General features: G+C 38.7%; 1 protein-coding gene and 1 long non-coding RNA gene across 3 annotated transcripts in view; one reads left to right on the top strand and one right to left on the bottom strand.

The window, feature by feature from the left end:
* Positions 1 to 27,455, bottom strand: part of IQCH (IQ motif containing H) — a 211,878-nt gene that overhangs the window by 91,568 nt on the left and 92,855 nt on the right. The window contains exons 9-11 of one of the 2 annotated variants that reach the window (XM_024128842.3): positions 15,884 to 16,435; positions 15,116 to 15,182; positions 2,053 to 2,136 (exon numbers count right to left, since the gene is read on the bottom strand). In XM_024128842.3, coding sequence (XP_023984610.1) covers positions 2,053 to 2,136; positions 15,116 to 15,182; positions 15,884 to 16,435 — 703 coding nt within the window. Of the gene's footprint in view, positions 1 to 2,052; positions 2,137 to 15,115; positions 15,183 to 15,883; positions 16,436 to 27,455 lie in introns of those variants that run through there. The other variant, XM_028494945.2, reaches the window with a different exon arrangement.
* Positions 1 to 27,455, top strand: part of LOC114487042 (uncharacterized) — a 173,424-nt gene that overhangs the window by 115,872 nt on the left and 30,097 nt on the right. The gene's annotated exons all lie outside the window — the stretch shown is intronic.

Raw genomic sequence — 27,455 nt, 5'->3', positions numbered from 1 at the left:
TGTACTGCAAAAAAAAAAAAAAAAAAAAAAAAAAAAGGACACAAAAAGCAAACAACAAAATAACTTAAGTCTCCATAGCAGAAGAAAACTAAATTTTTCTTGGGAAGAAATTTCTGTGTTATAAATGATAACAAATCGTGTTGCTAATTTTACCTTTGCCGTTCATTTCTGGCAAAGGAATACTATAATCACTAACAGTAATATCCAGTATTAGGGTGGTTTGATTGTGAATCAACAAATGTTCAAAATTAATTGACAGGTGATTTTGGAAAGGAATTAAGAAGAAGATGAAGATTGTTTTGACTGTTAGTCAGTAGTCAATATCAGTCACCCTCTTGCTTAACTCATCTAGGAATTGAAGATACAAGCTGTTGAGGTGTCTCCACCTGATACCCTGACTTCACAGCCAATATCCAAACAACAAGTCTTAATGTGATCAGATTACCTTTGTTTCCCCTGAATAAGCAGAAAAATCAACACCCTTTACTAGGAATTAATGGAATTTAAAGAAAGATAATCATTTATTCTTCCATAAAATTATCACTAATTTTCCTAGTTTCTTCATATTTTTACTTCACAAGCAAGTACTTTTTCTATTTTCTCACTTACTTCTACACTTTTATTACTTCTCTTGAAGAGGTTTTAGGATTGCATTGTTATCATGAAGATAGTGTACCAAGAAAAGGCATTTGGTTCATTATCTCTCAGAAATGTTCATCTTAGCAAAATTTTCCATTGCAGATAGACATAGACTGAATTATTGAATTATTTAAAATAGAAGCCTAATACTCTTAAGTCTTCTCATTATTAATAAGAATCCTTTGTAAGGAAATTCTTTGGTGATGGTTTGGACTATATATAGAAAAGTATATAAAAAGCTAAAGAAAAAAATTAATCAAATAAATTAGAGCAAAGTCTGCCCTCTGCTGCACTTCATTGGTTTCCACCCAGTCAGGTTTTTAGTTGAAATAGCTCAGCAGTAACAAATCAATCTTAAGTCATTAAATTTTTTTTTTGGTAGGGTCGAAAAACAACATTAGTGCCTAGATAATAGATTAAAGCAATTACCCTATTATTATTTTAGGACAATGTAAATTTCTAGTACTGATGTATTTTTGTTAACCAAATGATATTTATAAAATAATAATGATGATGAAATATATATGAATCACGTAAAGTATGTCATTCCAGGGAGCCAGCTAAATTGGTCATTGATAATTTAAAATTCTTCCTTGTTTTGCTTAAATAAGGGCCAAAGCAATTATATTTTAACAAAACAAAGAAGTTCTTATTTGGTAACTAAAAAATTCTAGTTTTCGTTTAACCCTGAATTTCTGGCCAGGACTTCCCACACTGATTCAATATTATTACTTAGGCTTTGAAACATTTATTCTTTAAACCTCACCTCAAACAGTGTCAACCAAAGCCTAGAGTTCTTGTATCCTTCCTTCCTGGCCTGGCCCCTGGTTGGTGTCTGATTTAGAACTGACCAAACCAGTATTAGAACTTGACTTTTACAAAGATGTGTCTATCACTCAAGGTCTGTATTTCTAATAATTCCTTCCACTAGGCACTTCCTATTTTCTCATAACTAGATTATATATATTTAAATAAAACCTTCTTTTAAAATCTATCTTCATTTCCCTCTTATTCTTATAATGCAAACACAATGCTTTTCATTTCTGATACCTTCCACTCATTCCTCAGGGAATATAATAGACAATATTGACACAAATATATAATGTTGACTTCATTTACTGCCAGATTCAGTAAATGAAGAAGAGTTGGGGCTATAGGAGATAAATCCTTATGCAAACCTACAGCAAAAAGAATTAGAAAACTACCCAAGTAAATTGGTTAAAATGTCATTTGTTTATTCAACTGACTTCACTATAAATCTGTTCTTTGAAACAAAACATTCAATTGCTCTGCAAGAAGATTAGAAGTCCAAGCCTTTTCTGTGTACAGAAAAAAAAGCAAAAAATGAACATTTAATCAACATCCACTGATAAACATTCCAAGGAGCCATTTGTGTAAAAGTATTTACTGTACCTAAGATGTCACACAGCCTCCCCAGCTGCATGTTCTGCTGCGTGTTGAAGTCGTCAATATTTTGTCGTACAGGCTGGGAATATCCTAAAAGGCAAACCAGATGTCAAAACCCAGAAAGAGGAAGTCAACGTGGCAAAATGGCACACTAGGATTTCACAGTGTCATGGTCCACATTTCCAGGAAAGAATTGTCTCTGAAGCATCTCGCAGAAACAATCCAACTCCTAAGAATGAGGTCCTTGCTTCTCAGGGGATTAAGCATTAATTCTGTAATATGTGCTGAGCAGCATATTCTGCAACAGAGAGGTTCATATTTTTCAATATCAGCAAAGCTTCTGGGAATCAGGATTATAGAAACACGGGAAAAGTTTCAGAAATTTTAACATGAATGTTCAAAAGAGCACGTAAGAAAGTTATGCTCAGGTTTAAAAACTATATTGGCTTTTTGTTTTTTTACCTTTTATTTTTATTTTTTTAACATCTTTATTGGAGTATAATTTCTTTACATTGTGATGTTAGTTGCTGCTGTATAACAAAGTGAATCAGCTATACGTATACATGTATCCCCATATCCCCTCACTTTTGCATCTCCCTCCTACCCTCCCTATCCCACCCCTCTAGGTGGTCACAAAGCAGAGCTGGTCTCCCTGTGCTATGCAGCTGCTTCCCACTAGCTATCTATTTTGCACTTGGTAGTGTATATATGTCCATGCCACTCTCTCACTTCGTCCCAGCTTACCCTTCCCCCTCCCCATGTCCTCAAGTCCATTCTCTACGTCTGCGTCTTTATTCCTGTCCTGCCCCTAGGTTCTTCAGAATCTTTTTTTTTTAGATTCCGTATATATGTGTTAGCATACAGTATTTGTTTTTCCCATTCTGACTTACTTCACTCTGTATGACAGACTCTGGGTTCATCCACCTCACTACAAATAACTCAATTTCATTTCTTTTTATGGCTGAGTAATATTCCATTGTATATATGCGCCACATCTTCTTTATCCATTCATCTGTCGATGGACACTTAGGTTGCTTCCATGTCCTGGCTATTGTAAATAGTGCTGCAATGAACACTGTGGTACATGACTCCTTTTGAATCATGGTTTTCTCAGGGTATATGCCCAGTGGTGGGATTGCTGGGTCGTATGGGAGTTCTAATTTTAGTTTTTTAAGGAACCTCCATACTGTTCTCCATAGTGGCTGTATCAATTTACATTCCCACCAAGAATGTGCAGGAGGGTTCCCTTTCCTCCACACCCTCTCCAGCATTTATTGTTTGTAGATTTTTATTTTTATTTATTTTATTTTTTTGGCTGCGTTGGGTCTTCGTTGCTGCACATGGGCTCTCTCTAGTTGCGGCGAGCGGGGGCTGCTCTTTGTTGCAGTGCGTGGGCTTCTCATTGCAGTGGCTTCTCTTGTTGTGGCGCACGGGCTCTAGGCACGTGGGCTTCAGTAGTTGTGGCGCTCGGGCTCAGTAGTTGTGGCGCACGGGCTTAGTTGCTCCGTGGCATGTGGGGTCTTCCTGGACCAGGGCTCAAATCTGTGTCCCCAGCATTGGCAGGCGGATTCTTAACCACCGTGCCACCCGAGAAGTCCTGTAGATTTTTTGATGATGGCCATTCTGATGGTGTGAGGTGATACCTCACTGTAGTTTTGATTCGCATTTCTCTAATGATTAGTGATGTTGCGTATCCTTTAATGTGTTTGCTGGCAATCTATATATCTTCTTTGGAGATACGTCTATTTGGGTCTTCTGCCCATTTTTGGATTGGGTTGTTTGTTTTTTTGATATTGAGCTACATGATCTGCTTGTATATTTTGGAGATTAATCCTTTGTCAGTTGCTTCATTTGCGAATATTTTCTCCCATTCTGAGGGTTGTCCTATGCTTCTTATGTGGCATTTTGAAGATGTGTCCTGGTATCACTCTCAACTGACACACAGATTTCAGATAAAACTCTTGCTGTTGTGAATATGTATTTAAGTAATTCTAAATACTAAAGAAATATGCTTCTGTTCACACAGTCAAAAGATCTTTTAACGTTAAAGGACAATAAAGGTTAATGCAGTTACTTTGTCAGTACTAATGAAAGCCCCACCTTTTTCCTTCATGTACATTGGAAGAGCAGAAGGAAAACACACATGGATTTACTACCGTCCCCAAATCTTCCACAATGGCAACAGCAGCGGCAACACTTTCTGCTATTGCAGGGGTTAAAATAAAAAATGAACATGGACCAAAACATGAACTTAAAAGGCATGCATACTCACAAGCAGTATAATTGCTTATATGAAATTCAGCAACTGTAGGTGTAACTTAAAAAAAAATAAAATTGCTTTTCACATTTTGAATAGATGCTTCAATGCCTCCTTGTGGTTGGTGAGCCCAAACACGTTTCAAGTTAAACTGCTATAGATAAAGTGATTTAAAATACTACATCTTCGAGATGTGACACAGATTTCCTTTTCAGCATAAGGAAAACTATAGCAATTCAGGCAACAGGGCTTCAGATCAAATGAACTCTGGTAATTGGCTCTTTGCTTTGATGTTAGTGTTTAAACACTAGACAATGTCTGGAAATTAAATGAGTTTACAATTCATCTAAAAGTCTCCCTCTTGCTTTCTGCAGATGAACTTAAGAACTAAAAAGGCAGAAGGATACGTGGGCTGTTCGAATTATTTTTGAAAAATTATTAATTTCTAAAATAATTTTGGGAACTCATCCACATGTGAAAGTTAATGTAGATAGCTACAAACAATGCCATCTTGATGTGTGGTTGCAATATTGTAACTCTTGGGATTTTGCCTATGTATAATTCTATCTATACTCAGATAAGTGTTTAGGAAGATGTATTGTGAATAACTTATATATCAAGACTATAAGAAGGCAGGAAAATGCCTAGAGAATAAAGTATGATTAAGAAAAGTGCATTAATCATTCTATGAACGTATTCTATGAACGCATTTCCTTTCAGAAGTAAAGATAAAAGGCAGTGTGAGATGGCTCATTAAAATGATGTCCAATTTAAAATATAAAGGATGTGTGATCACTCTGTTGCCACATATGCAGCATGTGAGTAAGTCCGTGTTTCACTCAATTACTTGAGGTCAGTTTTCCAACAAATTACTTAGTACCTCTATTACCCTGGTCACGGATGCATATAAATCCACCTGCCAATGCAGTGTACACGGGTTTAAGCCCTGGTCTGGGAAGATCCCACATGCTGCGGAGCAACTAAGCCCGTGCGCCACAACTACTGAGCCTGCGCTCTAGAGCCCATGAGCCACAACTACTACACCCGCGTGCCACGGCTACTGAAGCCTGCGAGCCTAGAGCCCATGTTCCGCAACAAGAGAAGCCACCGCAATGAGAAGCCCGCGCACCGCAATGAAGAGGAGCCCCCACTCACTGCAACTGGAGAAAGCCCGCGCGCAGCAACGAAGACCCAATTATGATTATGCAGGATTATGATAAAACTGGTTACTCAGTTAACCCTACAAGTACACCCATTTTAAAGAACTGTACGTTAATCTCAGGACATTGTTATAGAGGATCATATGAAGCAAAAAATAGAAAAACTTTTTGTAAACCGTAAAGTGCTGTGTAAACAGAAGATATTTTAATGTCACAAGCTATGTGCACTTCCAAAGCTTGTAACAGCAACAGCAAATTCTGTCACAAGCAACAGATCATTCCACATGAGCAAGATACAATGCAAGGCACATTGCTATCAGCAGAGCAGAAGTTAGGAGTCAATTTTTTTAAAAGTCAGTTTTATTCTTATGTTTTGTACATCCACAAAATACATGTGTTGATTCCTGGGTGAAAGACCTCATCGATGCTGGCAGCATATATTAAATACAACAGTGACTTAACCAGGAAACTGTCAAGAAGGATGTTGTGGCCTTGGCGAGTTCAGCAGACATGCCCAGTGGAATATAATACACTTTGGAATAGAATTTGGAATATAATCTACAAAGACATGGATCTATCAAAGGTGAGACTAGAAACACCAGAGGAGTTTTGAGAAACCATCTACTTCAACCTTGTCCCGTTATAGATAGGGAAATTCAGGACAAGTGCCTTGTTTCTTGTCCAAGATAACATAAACCTACAAATTATTATGTAGTTCAACTACTACATCTTTAGCTCTTGTGACAAATATGGTTACGTCAAGCAAGAGAGAAGACAACTCTCCAAGAGTGAGCAGAGAACTCCAGGAGGGACAGAGGGCCTTTGCCTCTTTTCCCACTTTTATTGTTTTAAATTAATTTTTATTGGAGTATAGTTGATTCCTTTTCCCAGTTTCATTTCCAATTGTTGTGTCAGACAGAATAGTGGCCATCCAAAGATGTCCACGTTCTAATCCCCAGAAACTGTGAATATGCTAAGTTACATGACAAAGGGGGAAATAAAGTTGCAGATGGAATTAAGGTTGCTAATCAGCTGACCTTAAAATAAGGACATCCAAAGATGTCCACCTTCTAATCCCCAGAAACTGTGAATATGCTAAGTTACATGACAAAGGGGAAATAAAGTTGCAGATGGAATTAAGGTTGCTAATCAGCTGACCTTAAAATAAGGAGGTTCTCATGGATTATTGGGCTGGACGCAGTGTCATCATAAAAGTGGGGGAGGGAGGCAGACTACAGAAGGGACTACAGAAGACAGGCACAGAAATGCCACGTTGTTGCCTTTAAAGATGGAGGAAGGGGTCCCCGGGCTTTCCCTGTTCATTCCTTTGTGGGTGGCTTCTAGAAGCTGGAAAGAGTGAGAAAACAGATTCTCCCATAGAGCCTCCAGGAAGGAATGCAGCCCTGCCCACACCTTGATTTTAGCCCCTTTCGTACTTCTGAACTACAAAATTATTGCTGTAAGGTAACAAATGTGTATTGTTTTAAGCCACTAAGCTTGTGGTATCTGGTCAGAGGGCAATAGAAAACTATTATGACTGTCTACCTTCCCTTACTCCCGATAAGTACCACCCCAAGACATTCTACTCCTCTTTCACCTGTAATTGAAAGATGGGGGATGGGGGACTGAGATCCATAATCAGAGTTCAGAATAAGCACTCAATAAATATTGTTGTTTTACTATTTCTTTCCTAACCTCAGCTGAGCGTGACTTTATGTTGTTGTTGTTGTTTTTTTGCGGTACGTGGGCCTCTCACTCTTGTGGCCTCACCCGTTGCGGAGCACAGGCTCCGGACTCGCAGGCCCAGCGGCCATGGCTCACGGGCCCAGCCGCTCCGCAGCACGTGGGATCCTCCCAGACCGGGGCACGAACCCGCGTCCCCTGCATCGGCAGGCGGACTCTCAACCACTGCGCCACCAGGGAAGCCCTGAGCGTAACTTAAATTCTCAAAAGGAACCTCACTGAAATGTAGAGAAATTATTATTATTACATGCACAAATGATTTGAGCTATCAAAGTACTGTTCTTCTAGCTTATGGAGCTGATTGGCCCTAATCACCATCAGGGGTGCCTGACCACCCTTTTCTAAGAAGGTTCTCAGTCACCCCTCACTGTCATTCTCTGGCACCCTCTCTTCACCACACTTTTCTCATTTTGCCATTACAGGTTTCTTTGCTCGCTTGTTTACTTGTTTGTTGTGCATTTCTCCTCCCCACTGCATCACTCTGGCTCCTGTAGCCAGACTATAAGCTCCACTGGAGCAGGAATGCTGTGATATCGCCAGTCAAATGAGTCAATGAAATGTGCCTGAAGAGCCTACTCAAAGAATCTGTCTTTTAAATTCTTAGCCCCTTCTCTCTTGTGTTTTCATCGTTCCCTCCTCTCCTTTCAACACTCAGGAAATTGGGTTCTCTGATCTGGAGAACTTCTGGGGAATTCAAAGAATGGTAAGTGGGATTTGTAGCTTTTTCTAGGTCCTCATCAGCATAGGATAAAACAGTACTGGCATAAAGGGGCACTTTCTCTTATCACTATAGAGAGGAATGCAGCTTCTTTCCTTATGCCACCTTCATCACCTGCAAAGTATTCATAGTTTGAGAGAGTGTTCCATCTTTCCTCAAAATATTATTGCCTGGGACTTCCATGGTGGCACAGTGGTTAAGAATATGCCTGCCAATGCAGGGGACGCGGGTTCCAGCCCTGGTCAGGGAAGATCCCACATGCCACGGAGCAGCTAAGCCTGTGCACCACAGCTACTGAGCCTGCGCTGTAGAGCCCGCAAGCTGCAACTACTGAGCCCACGTCACAATACTGAAGCCTGTGCGCCTAGAGCCCGTGCTCCGCAGCAAGAGAAGCCACCACAATGAGAAGCCTGCATACCGCAACAAAGAGTAGCCCCTGCTCACCACAACTAGAGAAAGCCTGTGCGCAGCAACGGAGACCCAATGCAGCCAAAAATAAATAAATAAATTTAAAAAATATTATTGCCTCTGCTTCACACTGAAGAAGGGTACCTGGGTGCTGTCTCTCTGAAGTTATCCAACTACCATACTTTTGGTCTTCTATTGAACCAAGGATGCTCATTAATGGTTACTGGCTACCATTTCTCCATCCTCATTTCTGTCTTCTTCTCCTTTCCCATCCCTATCCCCACTCCCACACAAACTCTTATCAGATGATGCTAATTGCCTCTTTGCAACCCAGTAAACTAGTCCTGCTAGGATTGGCTTTTCCTTCACAGCAACTGCAGAAACCTAAGAACATGAGCAAGGCCATGCTCAGTGACCATGCCTCCTTGGGACTCTGGGTGCTTCTGTGACAGGCCCCTGCCGCTGCAGTAAAATCAAGTGTTCTTGAACCCTGCTTATTACTCTGTGGTTGACTCCTAGTTTATTTTGTCTCCAAGTCCTGTTCCTTACAATGGTACCTAAGGCAGAGAAGGGATTAATAACAGATTTCCAGTTACCACATAGTTGTCATTCATCCGAACACCCTGGCCAATCACCCTGGCCTGAGATGGTAGTCATCCATGCCTCAGTCTGATGGACTGGAGCAGTGGTTCTTAACCTTTTCCCCATTTGGAAACGTGTGATGGGTAATGTTCAAATGCATCACACACTCCTAGGCGCATACGCAGGGTTACAATAGCAGTAGCTGTAACTCCATCCCTTTCTCTTCCACTCGAGAAAGCATACTGGATGCAAGCTGAGAAAGAGTGACATTATTTTAGAAATAATCTTGAATTGCTCCAATTCATAAAAAGTTAACCATTAGCTAACCTTTGGACTCTAATAGTAAAAATTTAGGGAACATGTGAACATCACAAACGATTGCACATCAGCATACTGCAGTCATCTAGAGAAATGTGATCTAGACATTATGGTTTTAATTACTTGTGCAAGTGTGAAAGCACAAGATACTGAGATAGGAAATAAGATACAGCAAGAGAGAGGCCTATCTGGGTTATTTATATAGTCCATCCAGTGCCAATTTGATGAAAATAAAACTGAGAGTTGTTTTTTGGGGGCTTCTGAGAAAAATTAGAGAAATTTGTGATTAGGACATAGAAAACACAGGACTTAAATCTTTGTTGAGTTTTGAAAACATTCTTAAACCAAACTGTCCAAATGGATTCTGTGTCATTCTGAAAGCCTTTCCTTCAGAAGAGTGAAGACTTTCTCTTGTTCAAACGTTTTGTCTGCAACTGGCACAGCATTGCATGCAACTAAAGCTAGTGATTCTCAAAAGAGTGGTTGGGGGACCCTCCGGAGGACTGGGGGCCTGGAAGGTCAAAACTCTTCAGAATAATACTAAGATGACATTTCCCCTTTTTAATGTTATCTTCCCACAAAATACAAAAAGTTTATTGATTTCAGATTCCATATTGCAACTAACTTCTAAAAATTATCCTTGTTGAGTTTTGGTATAAAATCGAAGAAGAATATACACAGTTATCTGAAAAGGCTGTAAAATAGATAAAGTATAACTCCCTTTTCCAAATACTTATCTGTATGAGGCCAGGTTTTCTTCATATGTTTCAACCAAAACAACATATTGCAACAGATTGGATGCAGAAATAGATAGGAGAATCCAACTAACTTCTATTAAGAGATTTGCAAACTTGTCAACCAGTGCCAATCTTCTCACCAATTTTTTTTGTTTTGGAAAAGAAACGGTTTTTTAAAAATAAAAATATGATTTTTAGATGAACATTGGTAATGTGCTTACTATTGTTATTTTAAAATAAATTCAATATTTTTAAAGTTTCTCAGTTTTAGTTTCTAATGTGGTAAATATAGACAGATACAACCCATGTAAACCAGTGCTCTTTAGGGTCTTCAATTGTTGTTACAAGTGTAAATTTGAGGACCACTGAACACAAATTTTAATATTTTTTATGAGAATGAAGGAGATGAAAAAGATTATATTTTATCTTAGTATAAGCAATACTTTTTTGGATCATATCCTAATATTAATCATTTCATCAAAAGCCCAGGAGCTGGTGTCATTTGACACCCAGTTCAGTGCTGTTTCCATATTTCATGGTACAATATCAGATAGCTCAAGCTCAACTGGGTAATTTAATATTACAGGGTCTTGGGGCCAACCCTGATCTAACCAGTGAATGAGTGTTGATTTGGATTACTTGGATGAATGCAACATGGATGAATAGAAATATGTTTTCATTTTAATTTGGGCTATAAAGAAATTTGAAAGTTTTAAATGTACTTTGTTCCTGATCCCCAAAGATCTGGATTTTCTGGAACTGCTGTCTGGGAGATCTTGGCAATACATCTGTTTCAAAGATCTAATGTGGCAATATCATAACTAAACTGAGGATTCCATCCTACTTGCCAAAATACATGTTGAAGACTGCAAAGATTTGACTGAAAGTCCTGATTTCCCAGCCCTGAGGTGGAAGCAACAGAATCTATGGCGTCTTTGAGTTGTCCACTCAAAATGGGAAAGTAGAAAGGGGTCAGTGTTCTTGGAGGCACAGTAAAGATGTGATTCCAGATATAACCCCCTGGGCTCTGGTCCTCCACCCTGCCCCTGTTGACAAATGGAGGCGAGCACATTTCTTACCCTCTGGTGAAAGGGAGTGGGGCGACGAAGGAATTGTCTCATGAGCATTTGGGGTATGGCAGTGGTGCATAAAAGTTAGTTTTTCTATCTTTTAGGCTTTTGTGACAATACAGAGCAACAGAAAAACATTTTCATGAACCTTGTAATAACAGGATCCACAATTTTATGGAATGGAGTATCTTGGAGACCACGAACTGTGTTAACCCCAAGGATAATTTGCTGAAATAATGCACAGTTGGAAAAAAAAAAAGAGGCTGAACTATATACATTCCTTTTTGCTATTAAATCAATTGGCAATGAAATAAAAGATCACATAGAGAAAAGAGGAAATCCCACCTCAATACATTCTCTATTTGTATTTTAAAGGAGGAAGAGAAGTGAGAGAGGAAAGTCATCACTGGAAGTTTAATTGTCTGGCAGCAGCCCCATATACCTGCTCACGGCACCAGAGCCCCATACTCGGCACATCTCATTTAATGTCAATATATTTTAAAATGCCACTGAGTTTAAGTGTAGTAGCAAATGATGCATTGTAATAGAGAAGCACAGGGGTTAAATTAAAAGTGGAGGAAGTAACTTGGGCAAAGAAACTGTAAGCAGAATTAGTTTGTAGGTTTTATTTAGACCTCTGATTTTTCTAGGGGAATTGGGATTCTTTGTTGCAGTTCTCTCTTAATTTGACTGATAGATTTTGCTTAAAATAGACCCTACTATTCTATTCCTGCTATGAGCCAAGGTAGATTTTTTTTTGGTTATAATTATATTTCATTAATAAAAATGATAAAAATATGCAATATACAATTAAGAGATCAGCCTATATAACCTGGAAAGGATGACTTTCTTTTTATCATCTTATAAAATTACAAGGCCAATCTGTTTCTTTGGACAATTAATCAATAACATCCTACCTCTGTTGGTTAAAAATAGCTAAAACTTTTTGTTATATCTGAGAATACTTCTCAAAATATGTAACAGCCAATCATGTTTCGTAATTCCTCCTTTCAAAGAGGTGGTTACTCTGCAACGTATAATTGTCTTCATGTTCATATCATCAAGCCATAGGTTTTTAAATACATGATAAATATTTTGTGGTCAGAAACATTGCTGAAAGGCCATGTTTCCTGTGATTGTGGGTTTGGAGAATGCAGTTACTCCTGTGTGTGCAACACTGCATAAACAAATAAACAAATGCCTACAACTGTAATATATTATGTAGTTATCAGCTACTAAGCTTTCATTTTTAGGGTTCGAATAACTTAGTGCAGCCCCAATTGGCTAGTGCACGGTGTCATTATTTCTGGGGCCAATTCCACACCAGATTTGATCACAAATTTCCTATGGAAATAGAAAGAGAGGACAAGGCTGCAACTTGTATTAAATGCGTACCTGAGTCTTACATTCCTACCAACTGATTTCGATTAGTGAATCCCTCTCAACTCTGGGAACAAAATTACTATATTGAATAGATTTGGGGGGGCCATGTATTTAGAGAAAAAAATTGCTTCACTTTCATCCACTTCTATTTTCATGAATTGTGTAGGTAAGTCTCCAGTGCAGGTGACAAAGTAGCCATGTTATGGCTAGCTGAAATCTTCTTCAAGTATTCCCAGGGGAAGTGGTACATAAGAAAAAAGTGTGCCATAATCATTTTTTTTTTTAAAGGTACGGTTTGAGAATTATGCCTGTGGAATAGGTACCAGATGACAGTTTAATGCTAGTTAAATGCAATTTAATGTCCACAAGTCATTTCATAACCTAAAGCTTAAATTTTAGAAACAAATACAATTTGATCAAAGCCCAAGTATTATCCTCTTGTGAAAATGTGAAATTGGGCTTTTTAAATACTCAGTTGAGAAAAATATCTGAGCTTGTTCTTATCTCTTAGAAAATACATGATTAGCAATTTTTCTTGCTTACCTAAAATGGGTTATTATGTTGTTAACAAACAAAAATTACTGCAGTAGGGAAGACTTTCAGATTTATTATGTATTTGTTTTAACTGAGTATGAGTAATCTAGAAGAAAACTAGTTTTACTATCAGATTTAAAATAATGCTTTCTAATTCTAGTTTCTGTCCAGGTTATTTTACTACTTAATTTATATTCAGCAAGCTCTTTTGGAATTTTAAGACAGCTTCATTTTAAATTATATTTTATTAACCAATTTATATCCCTAACCATTACTTTCATTATTTGACCTCTTTGGAGGCCTGTTTCTATCAGGCTTCCATGCAGGGCTGACTACTTGGGGATTTAGAGTCAGAAGTGGGGGTACAGGAGGGAAGAAGTGTGTGGAAATTGGATCTGTAATACCTTTGTGCTTGTGAACATTACAAAGTGGGGGTCTTGTTTCTATTTCTAGTTCTGAATAAAACAGAGAATGCAAAACAAAATTTCCCACATAATATCAGGTCAGGTCCACAATTAGTTGCAGAAGCAAAAGGCTTTTGCACCTTATTCTAAGGAATCAAGTCAGTTAATTGGGTCTGCAATTAGCCTCTCTGGTTGCAATCAATTACAAGTGCAATTTCTGTGTGTGAACTAATTTTGTGTGCAGAATAGTCCCACCAAAACAAAAGCCTAAGTTAGAATGAAATTCAGATCTGTCTTACCTCACTTACATACTAAGGAGGAACTAATTTCTTCTGTGAGCCTTAAAAAGGACCAAACCTAAAAGGCTCTATGCTACTGAAGTATTTTCTTAACTTTTCTATAAGTACTTAGATGTAAGTACTTTAAAATCTAAGAAAGTTTGCATTACTTTGTTACTACTAATATTTTATTTATTTAACCTATCATCTTAATTATATTTACATAACTTTTTTTCACTTGGTCTTAACTTTATTTCAATTTTCATCTGTCTTTGTATGACATAATATACATGCCTCATGGAGAGTGCACTTGGAAAATCCATTGAGAATTCTTAAAATAAGAAATGACATTTCTTCAGTGTAAGACTAAGTGTTCATAGATTTTAGCATGATTTTGAGTCTATCTCTTTGTAGGGAATGTATTTACATAATTATTAAAAAAATTTTTTTTGCTCTTCATATTACTGTTAAATGTGTTAGTTTCTGTACTATGTGTAAGTACCCAAGCATGTATGCACAAATAAATTGCAATGCAGAATTCTATTACAATAGATCACTTAATGAGTTGCTCTACTTAAAAGGCCTTAATATGTAATATGAAGATTCAATGAGTTTTACTGTTTGTCAAAACTCTACTAAGTCAGCTTGGGAAATTTGGCCTCACCAAGGAAATTTAACACACTAGGTATATAAAAAGCAAAACAACACAAAACAAATATGCAAACAAATCCCAAACATTTTGACAGTAGCTCATGTTTTAAAAGAACTTCCAGTGCACATTTCTGAAATCCCCAATGTCATTTTGGCATACCTATTTTACCACTGTGTTGCAGACAACAGCTTTTAGGTTCCCCAATTCATAAATGTAATTAAATAATTACATTAGTGCTAATTAACATGAAAACTGCAGATTATTTAAGCGCAAAAAACACTATTCAACTTCTTAATTATTCTTGTTCACACAGCATTTCCTTTTGCTCAGGCGCCCTAGGTGCAAATAAAGCATCCCATCTGCTCGTAATTAGAACTAAATAATTTCAGAGAATGTAGCTTATCATTTTGACTGCACATTTGATTAAAAACAGTGTACAAGCAATATCCTGGCTTATTGGTGTAACAGCAACAACACTCACAAGCCTGTGCTCTTCTGTCATTAAAGAAGATCGAAAACATTATCTGTTATTTCAGGGGAAAAAAATACAACTTTTTAGTTCATTTCATACAGATGAAAGCGAATTACAGCAAATCACCTCTCCACTGAATAGCAGCCCCCACATAATGACTTTATTTGCTTAATCCCCAAATTAAACGCCGTCTCGAGCGAGGGCCCTGTGTTATTACTCTCATCATGTCGAGAACGTTTTCCTGCCGAGACCAATTTGAATAAAACAAGGGGCCTTCCTTGAACTCAATCAAGGAGCCATAATGTGGTGGGTAATAGAGGTTGCTGAAAGATTTGCAGGCAAAAGTGTTATACCTAATGATGGGATATGGATAATAGTCCTCCTGGAGGTCCTGATGCGATTCCAGTTGGCTGCCAGATGCTAAAAATCAAGAAGAGCATTGATCAGTGACAGGAAGCTGTAGTGGATTCATCTAGTCAAACTTCAGCTGTTTTTCCACTGTACAGTTAAGCCAGGCATAAATTATATTAATTGATTTAATTACATACTTAAAACATCTTCCCCAATTAATTTAATTAGGTGGCTACATGATGCTACTGGCAGGGGAAGATTAGAGGCAGCTCACTTAATTAACAGAATATGAATGAAAAAAAGAGAAAGCAAACATAAATGAAATTGTGAGCACTAATTAAAAGGCTGTCTGCAAACTTAAATACTTTCTGACAAAGTGGTGACAGCAACGTAGACAAGAGAGGATTTTTTTTTTCTTAGCCAATTAAAGCGCCAGAAGGTATATATATAGGGAGAAAAGGTAATGCAGTTAAAACATTGATTTTCTGACAGAACGACCATAGTCAAAGTGAAGGGACTTTTTTCTATAGAAAAATTGCAACAGATTTTGCAGGCACAAAAGCCAGATTCCTGATTAGGGCTAAAATATGATGTAGAGACAAGTGTAGGGTTTGTGCTTTGTACATTAAAGGGAGTGTAGGTGAGGGAGGCTGTGGGGGGAGTGTAGTTGGAGAGAGAGAGGGAAGAAAAAGAGACAACTTATTGCAATCGTTCAAGCAAGAAATGTTTAGAAAAAGAGGTCTGCCTTAACAGCTGGCAGCCTTGTATACCTTGGCTCGAACACGGAAATTCCCCAGGTGTCTTTCACGTGATTCCTTCAGGAGCTTCCTCAGTCGGGTCTTATGGCAATGTAAGAGCCACGCAACGGCGATCACACCTGACGCCCACTTCTGCCGGCGATAAACAAGGAAGAATCTTCTTGCTCTGTAGCATTTCCATGTGGCTTGGATCTTCATGGCAGCCTCTGTCTTTCCATCTTGGCCCTTGTATCTTTGCCCGGGAAGATTTAACATCATTTGGATGTTAGCTGGGTTCTCTAACACTGAGAGAAGGTCGTATCTGGTAAGTTTATTCTTCAGCTCAAACTCTGGAAGGAGTGCTACTAAACTGTTCCCTTTTATTTTGACTTCTGGTATCGCATAGTCCCTGAGAAACTTCTCGATGTGTTCCAAGAGAGAAAAAATACTTCCCCAAGACAAACTGAAATGCTCCTTGAACGCTAAGAAGTCTGGGGCTGTCTTGTCTACAACACCATTATAAATAAAAAAGTCATAATCCCATGGTGATTTCAGAGCCTTAGAAGGTGTTGTCACTTTCATGGCCTGTGGAAGGAAAGTGTCAGCAGAGATGAAATATAATTACAATCTACTCTAAATGAACGGCCAAGACACACACTATCACATTATCGTTTATTACTTGATGGTGGGAGGATATGGATCCTAGTTCTGATTTAATACATATATGTCGTAATAGGAAAGTCAGGCTGTTATATAATCATAAAACTCATTGCCAGAAGATATTTTAGAGGTTGCTCAAAGCTATTATCATTCTTATAAAAATGTTGTAAGAAACTTATAAAAATTATGCATTTAGTTCACTTTGATATGGTCAGCTGACCCCATAATGTCTGTGATTTACTTTTTACACATGCATAGATGGAAGCATGTCACAGCTTTCTTGTTCGTAAGTTATCCACCAATCCTGAAAAATAGGATGAAGGCTTTCTTTGCAATCTCTGTGACAACTTCAGATAAGCCCATCAAAGCTGTCCTCTCTTTTCTGACTTTCTAACAGGTCATCATTTCTAGCATTTTGGAGTTCTTCTGCCACCTTCTTTGAATACCCAGGAGTGAGTTTTACAAAGAGCATTATGTTGTATGTTATCACCCTTGCCACTTTTGAGGTTTCTCTTGTCATATGTTCTTTTATTCTTAAATCTGGACCCTTCTTAGGGACATATCTGGAACTGTCCCCAGGCAGATAGAATCTGAAATCTCACAATTAAAACCAAGAAACATTTGCTTTTCATTTTTTTCCTATCTGTACTGATTGAGTTTTTTAAGTCATGAAAACATACTACTTTTATTTTTAAATGTCAAGAGGGGTTCTCTAAGAATGGGACGACTGGGCAGTTTTTTTCTTCTTTATACTTTACTGTATGAAAAAAACTGAATAAATTGCTACTTAAAAAATAAAATCAGAAGAGATTTGGATGACAACAGCACTATATGTCACATATACCCCTTTAAAAAAAAGGAAAAGGAAATTTTGTTGTGTCACCGTCCTCTGTGAAACTACTACATTTCATTATTGAAACCTGTGGCACTAGAAAAATAGACATTCTTCCCCATCGTCTAAATGATTCTAATGGCCTGAGGGGTGAGGGGCATAGATGTTTCAGGTCCTGCCTTCTCCTCAGTCAACCAGGTATCAATTTACAGTGCTGATTGTTTCTTGCTTAGGGATTTAAGGAAAAGATTGTCTTCAATATGTCAATATTTTCAGGTGTATAAGCCCATCTTTACCAGATTATAGGATTATATTGCTCTTTGCATTTTGAAGAGTTTTCACAGAACTCAAAGAAAAAAAAGATCCAGTTAATTTATCAATGACTATTGTTCCACAGCACTGTGTTGAGTATTACTATGTTAGATTGTTCATGCTTTGTCTTTACTAAACAGATGTTAACTGATATTAATTAACAAATTCAAGGTAGAAAGCTATCTAAGAGAAAAACAAGCCAAGAGATATATTTACAATAAAAGCACAATAAGCAAACACTAGGGAAAAAAAAAACACCTTCCTATTCTTTTTCTTTTCTTAGGTTCCAGACAGTGGAATAATTAATTAGACTGTCATCTCAAGTAAAAATGCTGAAAAGCAAGTGTTAAGTTTGAAAAGCGTAACTTCCTTGAACTTTAGAAGCAGACTTTTATAGCAGTGAGCTTTTGTATACTTTTAAGAGTCATTATAGGCATAAGAACAATGGAGAAAGCCTTCTCTCCAAGACTGTAGCCCTTTCTGAGCTAATCAAGGCTCCAAGAGAGAATGCAAACTGTTTGGTAGATGGAAACAAATTTCTTCTTCTTGGACAGGCAAGAGGGAGTTAGAGAAGCAATGCCTCCTTCTGCAGACATCATCCCTGGCAGGAGGAGCTGGAGCTCCTGGTAGAAGACAAGGGGCACATGTTCCAACAGCAATGGCCCTGTGGCTTCGTTTCTGCCTTCCTTCAAGAAGAAGATGGTGGGAAGGTTAGAATTCAGAGAAGAATGACAGTGCTTCCTCAGTGAGAAACAGACATGCAAAATAATCACAGATGGACATGTATGGAGCTGGCTGGTCCTGCCAGTCACACGATTGGTCCTGACAACAAGACCCTGAGATTCCTATAAGAAGTGCAGTTATGGACAGGAGATTCGCCAGAGAATCTGCTTTCCTTGGTAACGTTAAACTAGTTTTGAAATTTCTTTTCTTTACAGAGAGTCATGTGGAATTGGAGCAATCTTGGGGAGAAGTTTAGAAAGGAGTGGACTCTTAAGTCTCCCTTGGACAGTGCCCTTCCAGGGGGTAGGTCTAGGGCATTGACATACAACAGCAAATGCATTTAAGACCTTTTGAAAGAATAGCCGTGCAGTGGAAATGGGGTTACTGAATTGAACGGTGGCTGTCTTAGAACAAAGGGATTACACCTCCCTACCTTCTTGGATGATATTCCAGTAAAGACCTGCTCTCAAAGGAAAAATACTCTTGGACATCAAATAGACCACTCAGGCACGGGGAAGCTATGGGTATGGAGTCAGCTAAAGCGTAACTGTAGTACATCTGTCACGGAGAATGCCACACTTGGGAGCACTTTAGACTTAGAGCAAGAAAAGACATGTCTATCAAGAGAAAGCCTTCCCAAATTAAAGCAGTGCATCAGCATTGTGAGATCCATTGAGCAGGTAAAGACAAAGCTGCTTCACAGCCTGCTAGGAATAAGAGCCCTGATTAAAGGTCACGCCATGCTTCAGGTTCTGGTTTCTTCTGCTATTCTTCCTTTACTATTTATCTCCATGAACTTGTCTACAATTATTTGTTGCCTTCCTCCCTTCCCTTCCCTTCCATTCCCTTTCCTTCCTCCCTTCCTTCCTCCCTGCCTCTTTCACCTATTCCCTCCCTCCCTCCTTCCTTTCTTTCTTCCTTTCCTTCTCTCTTTTTCTCTCCTTCCTCCCTTCCTCCCATCCTCTTTCCCCCGCTTCTCTTTTAAGATGTGCTGCACTCCTAATGCAGTGTTACTGACTCAGTAGCCACACTGTTTCCTTCTAGTGGGGATGGCTGTCTGTTGTGCCATCCGCATTCTCACCTGGTCCCTTTTGGGACACCTGCCACACCTTTGTGAGATGCCTGCACTTACTAATTGGCCCACACAGAGCCCAAACCTGTGGTCGTGGCCTAATTATTCGCATCCTGTTCTAACTAACTGAGTCAACTAGCTGAGAAATGCTCTTCTTCATTTGCAAAGTGTAATCACTAATTAGGTAACTTTGAGAGTTTATGGAGCAGTTATTTAGGAAAAATTCTAATACAAAAAACAGAAAGGCAGGATGATGATGACATATGTAAGTCACAGATGTGAAGCAAAAACAGACAGGCCCAGTATTAGCTTCTAAAATTCAGACATAGGGCTTCCCTGGTGGCGGAGTGGTTAAGAATCCGCCTGCCAATGCAGGGGACACAGGTTCGAGCCCTGGTCCAGGAAGATCCCACAGGTCGTGGAGCAACTAAGCCCGAGTGCCACAACTACTGAGCCTGCACTCTAGAGCCCGTGAGCCACAACTCCTGAGCCCGCGTGCCACAGCTACTGAAGCCTACGTGCCTAGACCCTGTACTCCGCAACAAGAGAAGCCACCGCAACGAGAAGCCCGTGCACCGCAAGAAAGAGTAGCCCCCACTCCCTGCAACTAGAGAAAGCCCGTGCGCAGCAACAAAGACCCAATGCGGCCAAAAATAATAAAAATAAAGTAAAATAAAATTCAGACATAACTGCTACAAAGAAAAAAATCCAGAAAAAAAAGCATGTATTTAAATCTAAGCTGAATGTATTTATGAAAAATGTTCTTTTCAAACATGTGGATAGCATGTGGATGTGGGATTAAATTGTAGCCAAGGATCTCTAAATGGGATATAAATGAGATCTCTTGGTGGTAAATGGTCAAGTATTTGGGATAATCCAACAAGGATATCATCTTTAGAGAATGATTTGCCTAGAACGATAGACTAAATCGCTTCTGAATCTATAAGCCGATGTTCAGTTTCTCAAACACCCAAACATATCCACTAGTAATTAACCTAAGCAATTCCATTGTGTGAAAAAGAATGTTTCTTCCTGCCATTATGGCTCTAAGGGAGAGCTTAGTTCAGAGTATGAGTGGAGTGACTCTCAAAGATGGAGAATTCATTACTCCCTGAAGACCAGGGATGCCATTTGTCTGTTCTATTCTTTAATATTTGCTGAAGGTCCACAATGTGTTAAGCTTTGTACAGAACAGACATCAAGACCTCAGCTTGTTAGATTTGTTTGAAAGATATATACAATATTCAGGGACAATAGCTGACCTAATCAGGGTTCAGGGATTCAGCATAATCATAGTGCTGAATTTTAGCGCATGAAGGATCTTGAAGGTCACTGACCTCACTTTTAACTCCAATAGGATATTATGGGTCCAGGGAAATGAGCCTTGGCCTTGAAGTCTGACTAACCTGGGATCAAGTCCAAGCTCTGCCACGATGTGCTATGTGTTCTTGGGCAGCTTACCATGTGCTATAGACTGAATGTTTGTGTCCCCACAAGATTCATATGTTGAAGCCTTAGTCCTCAGAGATGGGGCCTTTGAGAGGAAATTAGGACATGAGGGTGGAGCCTTCATGATGAGACTAATGCCCTTATAAGAACAGACAAAAGAGGGATGATCTCTTTCTCTACCATGCGAAGATACAGCAAGAAGGCGGCCATTTGCAAACCAGAAAGAGGGCTCTCACCAGGACCCAACCATACGGCATCCTGACCTTGGACTACCAGCCTCCAGAACTGTGAGAATTAAATGTTTGTTGTTTAAGCCACACAGTCTATAGTATTTCGTTACAGCAGCCTGAGCAGACTAAGACAACATCCTTTCTGAAACTAAATGTTTCTCATCTGTAAAAATGAGAGGTCCCTATAAAGTTGTGAAGATCGGAATATGTGTAAAGAATTTTTCACTGCCTTCTAGTCCATGTGGTTATTATCATAGATGAGGAAACTGAGGCTCAGAGAGGTTAAGTGACTTACCAAAGATCAAACAGCTGGTTGCTATTCCCTGCCCCCATCCCATCAATGCCCACAGCCCTAACTGTCCAAAACATTCTATATGGCCTGTTACCAAGCTGTGCTCTCCTTCTCAGCCTTCCTTTTGCCATCTCCTTCATCAAAGTCAACCTGGCCTTGACTTGCTGTTCCTTTCTTATTTGAAAAGCAGTCTGTTAAACTAACCCCTGTGAACATGCCAGAGAACCATGGTGTGGTGGAAAAGTGATGGATTTGAAGAAGACCTGGGATCTAGGTTGTCACCACCTTCCTCTGTGGCCTTGGGAAGTCACTTCTCCCATGGGGTTTCAGTTTACATCAGGGCACTTCTAATTTTGACACCCTATGTCTCTCTGACTTAAAGTGTTACCTTTGCAGTAGTATCTGTGTTTAATAAACTCCTGGAGCTAGTCAGGCCATCACATCAAAGGCAAACATCTCCAGTAGCTTCACTTCATGTACCATGAAAGAGACCCAGGGATTTATTTTCCTTTTCTATTTTTTATATAGGAAACTCTTTCTTGCAACTACAATAGAGGAATAGCTGCCTGCACCAACTCTGTGTAAAGATGGTCATGGGGAGAGAACCCTAAAGAGGGATAGTCCAGTATTTTAGGGTCTGCAAATCAGCAGAACAGCTGTCAGTCTGTAGGACATACAAACTGCATAACCCTTAAGGGTCAGTTAAAAGTGAGAGTCAGAGCCCTTAACCTTTATAAAGAGAATAAAAAACAAAAATAGAGAATCATTGCGTTGACTGTAAAGGCAACTCATGTCAGCAGCAATCTTCTAGGGATAATTTCTGCAGTTGTTTTGAAAGGTATCTTTATTTAAATGAATTTTCCTGAACTCTGAAACACTTCCTGAGGAGAAAAAATTCCCATCCCTGTTTGCATTCTTTTGGAACAAAAACACTCAATGGATCCAATTCTGGTTGAAGATCAAACAGAACAAAATCAGGAAGATTTTTTAAATAGAGGGAGTATATTTTCAGTCAAATGTAAAACTTCCTTTTCTAGAGACACATTTCATTTCACTGCTGCATTGATTTCCTCTTTTCTGCTACCCTTCTATTATTCTCTGTGAGAATGTGATGTAGTTAAGGGCCAGTTGGGACAATTATGATTGATGGGTAGCACCTGCTGGGGATATATGTACCCGATAAGGATGGGAATCAAAAGCAGCCTGGATTCCTAGTTTCCTGAGAAAAGACACACTATCATTTTCTCTACAGGTAAAGGAAAAAGAGCAAGCCTTGAGAAGGACCTCTATCATCACCAAAGTAAAGCTTGACATGACAATTTTCTTGAGGAAAAATGTGTGTACAGCAAGTCCGTTGGTCACAGATCACTGAACACTTGCAGAATTCTTATAATACCCCACCTTGTCACACTCTCTATACCTACATATATAGTCTGCTTTATTTTAACTCATAGCACTTATCACTTCCTCACATAATATTAAACTAAACAACTTTCTGCCTCCCTTACTAGAATATAAATCCCAAGAAGGCAAAAACTTGATTTGTTTTGTTCATTGCTGTATCCCCAGTGCCTGGTACACTGCCTGGCCCACCGTCAGAGGTCAATAAAGATTAGTTGAATGAATGAATGAATGAGTGAATAGTAAAATTTAGGCTCATAGCCACTTAGGCTGCATTTACAGCTCAATGCTCTTCTATGATCATACAAATTATTCGTAAACTCATAGCTTCAGTTTTGGAGCACTAATAGATAGTTTGGTTACTTGGATCTGAAAATGTCCATACCCTTTGACCAAAGAGTTCTATTGCTAAGATTTAGCCTAAATACAAAGATTTATGTACAAAGTTGAAAAATGTTCATGGCAGTTTTATTTATAACAGAGAAAAACTGGAAATTATTTACTTATTTACTAATAATTATAATACTAATAATTTGACATTTATAATTTAATGTCAACAGGATAATGGCTAAGAAAATTGTGGTATATTGTCAAGAGAGAATATTATGTAGGCATTAAAAATGTTTTATAAAGAGTTTCAAACCATATATGTAAAGGCTTATGGTAAGCTGTTAGATGAAAAGAGTAAAATGACAGTGAATATACAGTATGATATCAACAAAGGGACATGCCAAAGTTTAAATAATGCCAAAGGGTATTATGGAAAATATTTTTCTTGCATATCTAGGCATTTTTTTCTCCTTTCTGAAATTTTCTTCTCCTTCTGAACGTTCTAGTTCATCTATGGATGATCAGGTCATAATTTGATAAAAGAAAGGGACATAGCAAAAAAATAAAAATTATCTTGTGGCTTATTATCAATAAGCCTTATATACACCTTTTTTCTGGTGTATATAAGTATTGGGTTGGCCAAAAAGTGCCTTCAGTTTTTAAGTAAAAATAGACACATTTTTTGTTTTCACCAAGAACTTTATTGAACAATGCAATCACCCTTTCGTTCCACCACCTTCTGCATTTTTCAGGCAACTTCATAATTCCATCTTCCCCCCAATTTTTATCTTTTTGAGCAAAGAACTGTTCCAGGTGCCTTTTACAGTCTAACAGGAAATTGAAAATTTTTCCATTAAGAGAATTTTGTAAAGACCGAAATAAATGGAAATCTGAAAATGCATTGTCTGGTGAATATGGCGGATGAATCAGAACTTCCCAGCCAAGCTGTAACGGTTTTTGCCTGGTCATCAAAGAAACATGCGGTCTTGCGTTATCCTGATGGTAGATTATGCATTTTCTGTTGACTATTCCGGATGCTTTTTGTTGAGTGCTGCTTTCAGTTGGTCTAATTGGGAGCAGTACTTGTTGGAATGAATGGTTTGGTTTTCCAGAAGGAGCTCATAATAGAGGACTGCCTTCCAGTCCCACCATATACACAACATCACCTTCCTTGGATGAAGACCTGCCTTTGGTGTGGTTGGTGGTGGTTCATCTTGCTTACCCCACAATCTCTCCCGTTCCTCATTATTGTACAGTATCCACTTTTCATCATCCATCACAATTTGTTTTAAAAATGGAACGTTTTCATTAAGTTTAAGTATATAATCACATGCAGAAATATGGTCAAGGTTTTTTTTGCTTAACTTATGTGGAGCCCAAACATCAAAGTGATGAACATAACCAAGCTGATGCAAATGATTTTCAACACTTGATTTGGATATTTTGAGTATGTCGGCTATCTCCCGCGTGGTATAACGTTGATTGTTCTCAATTAATGTCTCGATTTGATCGCTATCAACCTCAACTGGTCTACCCCCCAACCGTGGAGCATCGTCCAGCGAGAAATCTCCAGCATGAAACTTCGCAAACCACTTTTGACATGTTCGATCAGTCACAGCACCTTCTCCATACACTGAACAAATCTTTTTTTGCGTTTCAGTTGCGTTTTTACCTTTCTTGAAATAATAAAACATAATATGCTGAAAATGTTACTTCTTTTCTTCCATCTTCAAAATTAAAATGGCTACACAAAAATTCACCAATTTTGATAAGTTTTTTTAAAAATGCATGCTGATATGACAGCTGTCACAATACAATCTAACAAAATTGTTTCAAATGAAGTTAAAGACAACTGAGTGCTACTAGAGCCACCTTACAGAAAAAACAAAACGAACTTTTTGATCAACCCCATAAAATTATTAATCACATGCAATGAAAATTTACAATTAGGGATTTCCTTGGTGGCGCAGTGGTTAAAAATCCGCCTGCCAATGCAGGGGGCCAGGGTTCGAGCCCTGGCCTGGGAAGGCGCCACATGCCACGGAGCAGTTAAGCCCGTGTGCCACAACTACTGAGCCCCCAAGCCACAACTACTGAAGTCTGCATGCCTAGAGCCTGTGCTGCACAACAAGAGAAGCCACCACAATGAGAAGCCTGCGCACAGCAACGAAGAGTAGTCCCCGCTCACCGCAACTAGAGAAAGCCCATGCGCAGCAACGAAGACCCAACATAATCAAAAATAAATAAATAAATTTCAAAATGTTTTTAAAAATGTAGTTAGATGATGCTATGAAGTAAAAATAATTTTCTAAAAATTTTTCTTGTCAATGATATCTTGCAAGAAAAATTGTTTTGCAAATAAAACTTTAGTTTTAATTCACTTTGAAAGTTTCACGCCAAAAATGCATAGGTAAGGCTGACAATTTCTAATGAATTAGAGAAAACAGAAAATGGCTTTAAAAGATGCCGCAGTTTTTCTTCTGTTTTCAGATTTTTTTTCCTCTTCTTCCTTTAAGTTGTTAAATTAAATGAGGTCTTATGATGGAAAGCGAGTCTAAAAGAGAAAATTAGCCTTGGACTTCCTTTTGAATCTCATCTTGTACCTCCAGGTTTTGAGTGCTAATGCTTGTCAAAGTACATACCTCACTCTCTTTAACCCTTTAGCCCAAGACAAGAAAGGAGACCAGCTTGTGAAGGAAGCACAAAGCCAACCAGGAAGGCACTGTATACTCTTCAAGAAGTAGGCTTCTTCCCCCACTAGACGTGACAAGTCAAAGTCAAAACTGCTGCTAGAGATCACTTAGTGGTTTTCAAAGTATGTGTTTTGTGTGTGTGTGTGTGTGTGTGTGTGTGGTACGTGGGCCTCTCACTGCTGTGGCCTCTCCCGTTGCAGAGCACAGGCTTCGGACGCGCAGGCTCAGCGGCTATGGCTCACGGCATGTGGGATCTTCCCGGACCGGGGCACGAACCCGTGTCCCCTGCATCGGCAGGCGGACTCTCAACCACTGCACCACCAGGGAAGCCCTCAAAGTATGTATTTTAAAGCCTGGAACACTTTGTTCAAAAACAACATAATTTGATGTTAAAGAGGTAACACAGTAAACACAGCTGCTGTGGGTGAGAAGCCTAAAGCCCCACCTACTGGTAGCTTCTGCTTTTCTCCTTTACCTGGGGGCATCAGGGTGAGTGTCATAGGGGATGTGGAAGCTCCTTAAAAACAATGACCTGGTCTAATCTCCTCTATATACAGATAGGGGGAAAGGAGACTGGATGGGGCACTGATATGTTCACTGTCACACTTGTTACCCGATTAAAATAGTTCAGCTTTCTTACCTGTAAAATAATCACAGTTTTCTAACAAGAAGATTAAGAATATATTGATATGTTGGGAAAATACTAAAGAAAGTAACAATATAACAAAATGACTAAGAGAAGCAAGACCCCACATTTGACATTAAAATGTTATCACCCAAACCTAACCTTTCTACACCGAAGGAAATTTTACAACAGAGGTATGACTTGAGAAATAGGATTTTCTTTTATTTGTTTTCTTTAATTTGGAAAAAGTCTCTAGAATACAGAAAAGTATAGAGAATAATTTAAAAAATCTACCATGGACACATGTTAATCTTTTGTCTTCTTTGAGATATATATGTATCTGTGGCTCATAAATTCAAGAGAGTGAACTACAAAAGTCCAGTAGCTTTAAACCAGGAGGATCTCCATGAGGATGAATTATGTTGTACTGTGAGGTCCTAATGTTAGATAACACAGAATATATATAATATATATGATATATATATGTATATACATATGATGCAAAGAAGACAAAAATACATATATTTAAATTTTTAATAGTTTAAAGCTATAGTACATTTTATATATTTATAATTATTATTTATAACATACATTTTAAATATATTTATTCATATATTTATATGTGTGTTTAAATGAAAGAAACAAAACATTAGGTACGGGGCTTCCCTGGTGGCACAGTGGTTGAGAATCTGCCTGCCAATGCAGGGGCCACGGGTTCGAGCCCTGGTCTGGGAAGATCCCACATGCCGCGGAGCAACTGGGCCCGTGAGCCACAACTACTGAGCCTGCGCGTCTGGAGCTTGTGCTCCGCAGCAAGAGAGGCCGTGACGGTGAGAGGCCCGCGCACCGCGATGAAGAGTGGCACCTGCTCGCCGCAACTAGAGAAAGCCCACGCGCAGAAACGAAGACCCAACACAGCCAAAAATAAATAAATAAATAAATATTAAAAAAAAAAAAACATTAGGTACAATTGAAGTCCTCTCTAT

This window comes from Physeter macrocephalus, chromosome 11 (assembly GCF_002837175.3).
Source record: "Physeter macrocephalus isolate SW-GA chromosome 11, ASM283717v5, whole genome shotgun sequence".
Classification (NCBI taxonomy): Eukaryota; Metazoa; Chordata; class Mammalia; order Artiodactyla; family Physeteridae; genus Physeter; species Physeter macrocephalus.
The sequence above is the reverse complement of the archived record's forward strand: the minus strand, read 5'-3'. Positions and strand labels throughout refer to the sequence as shown.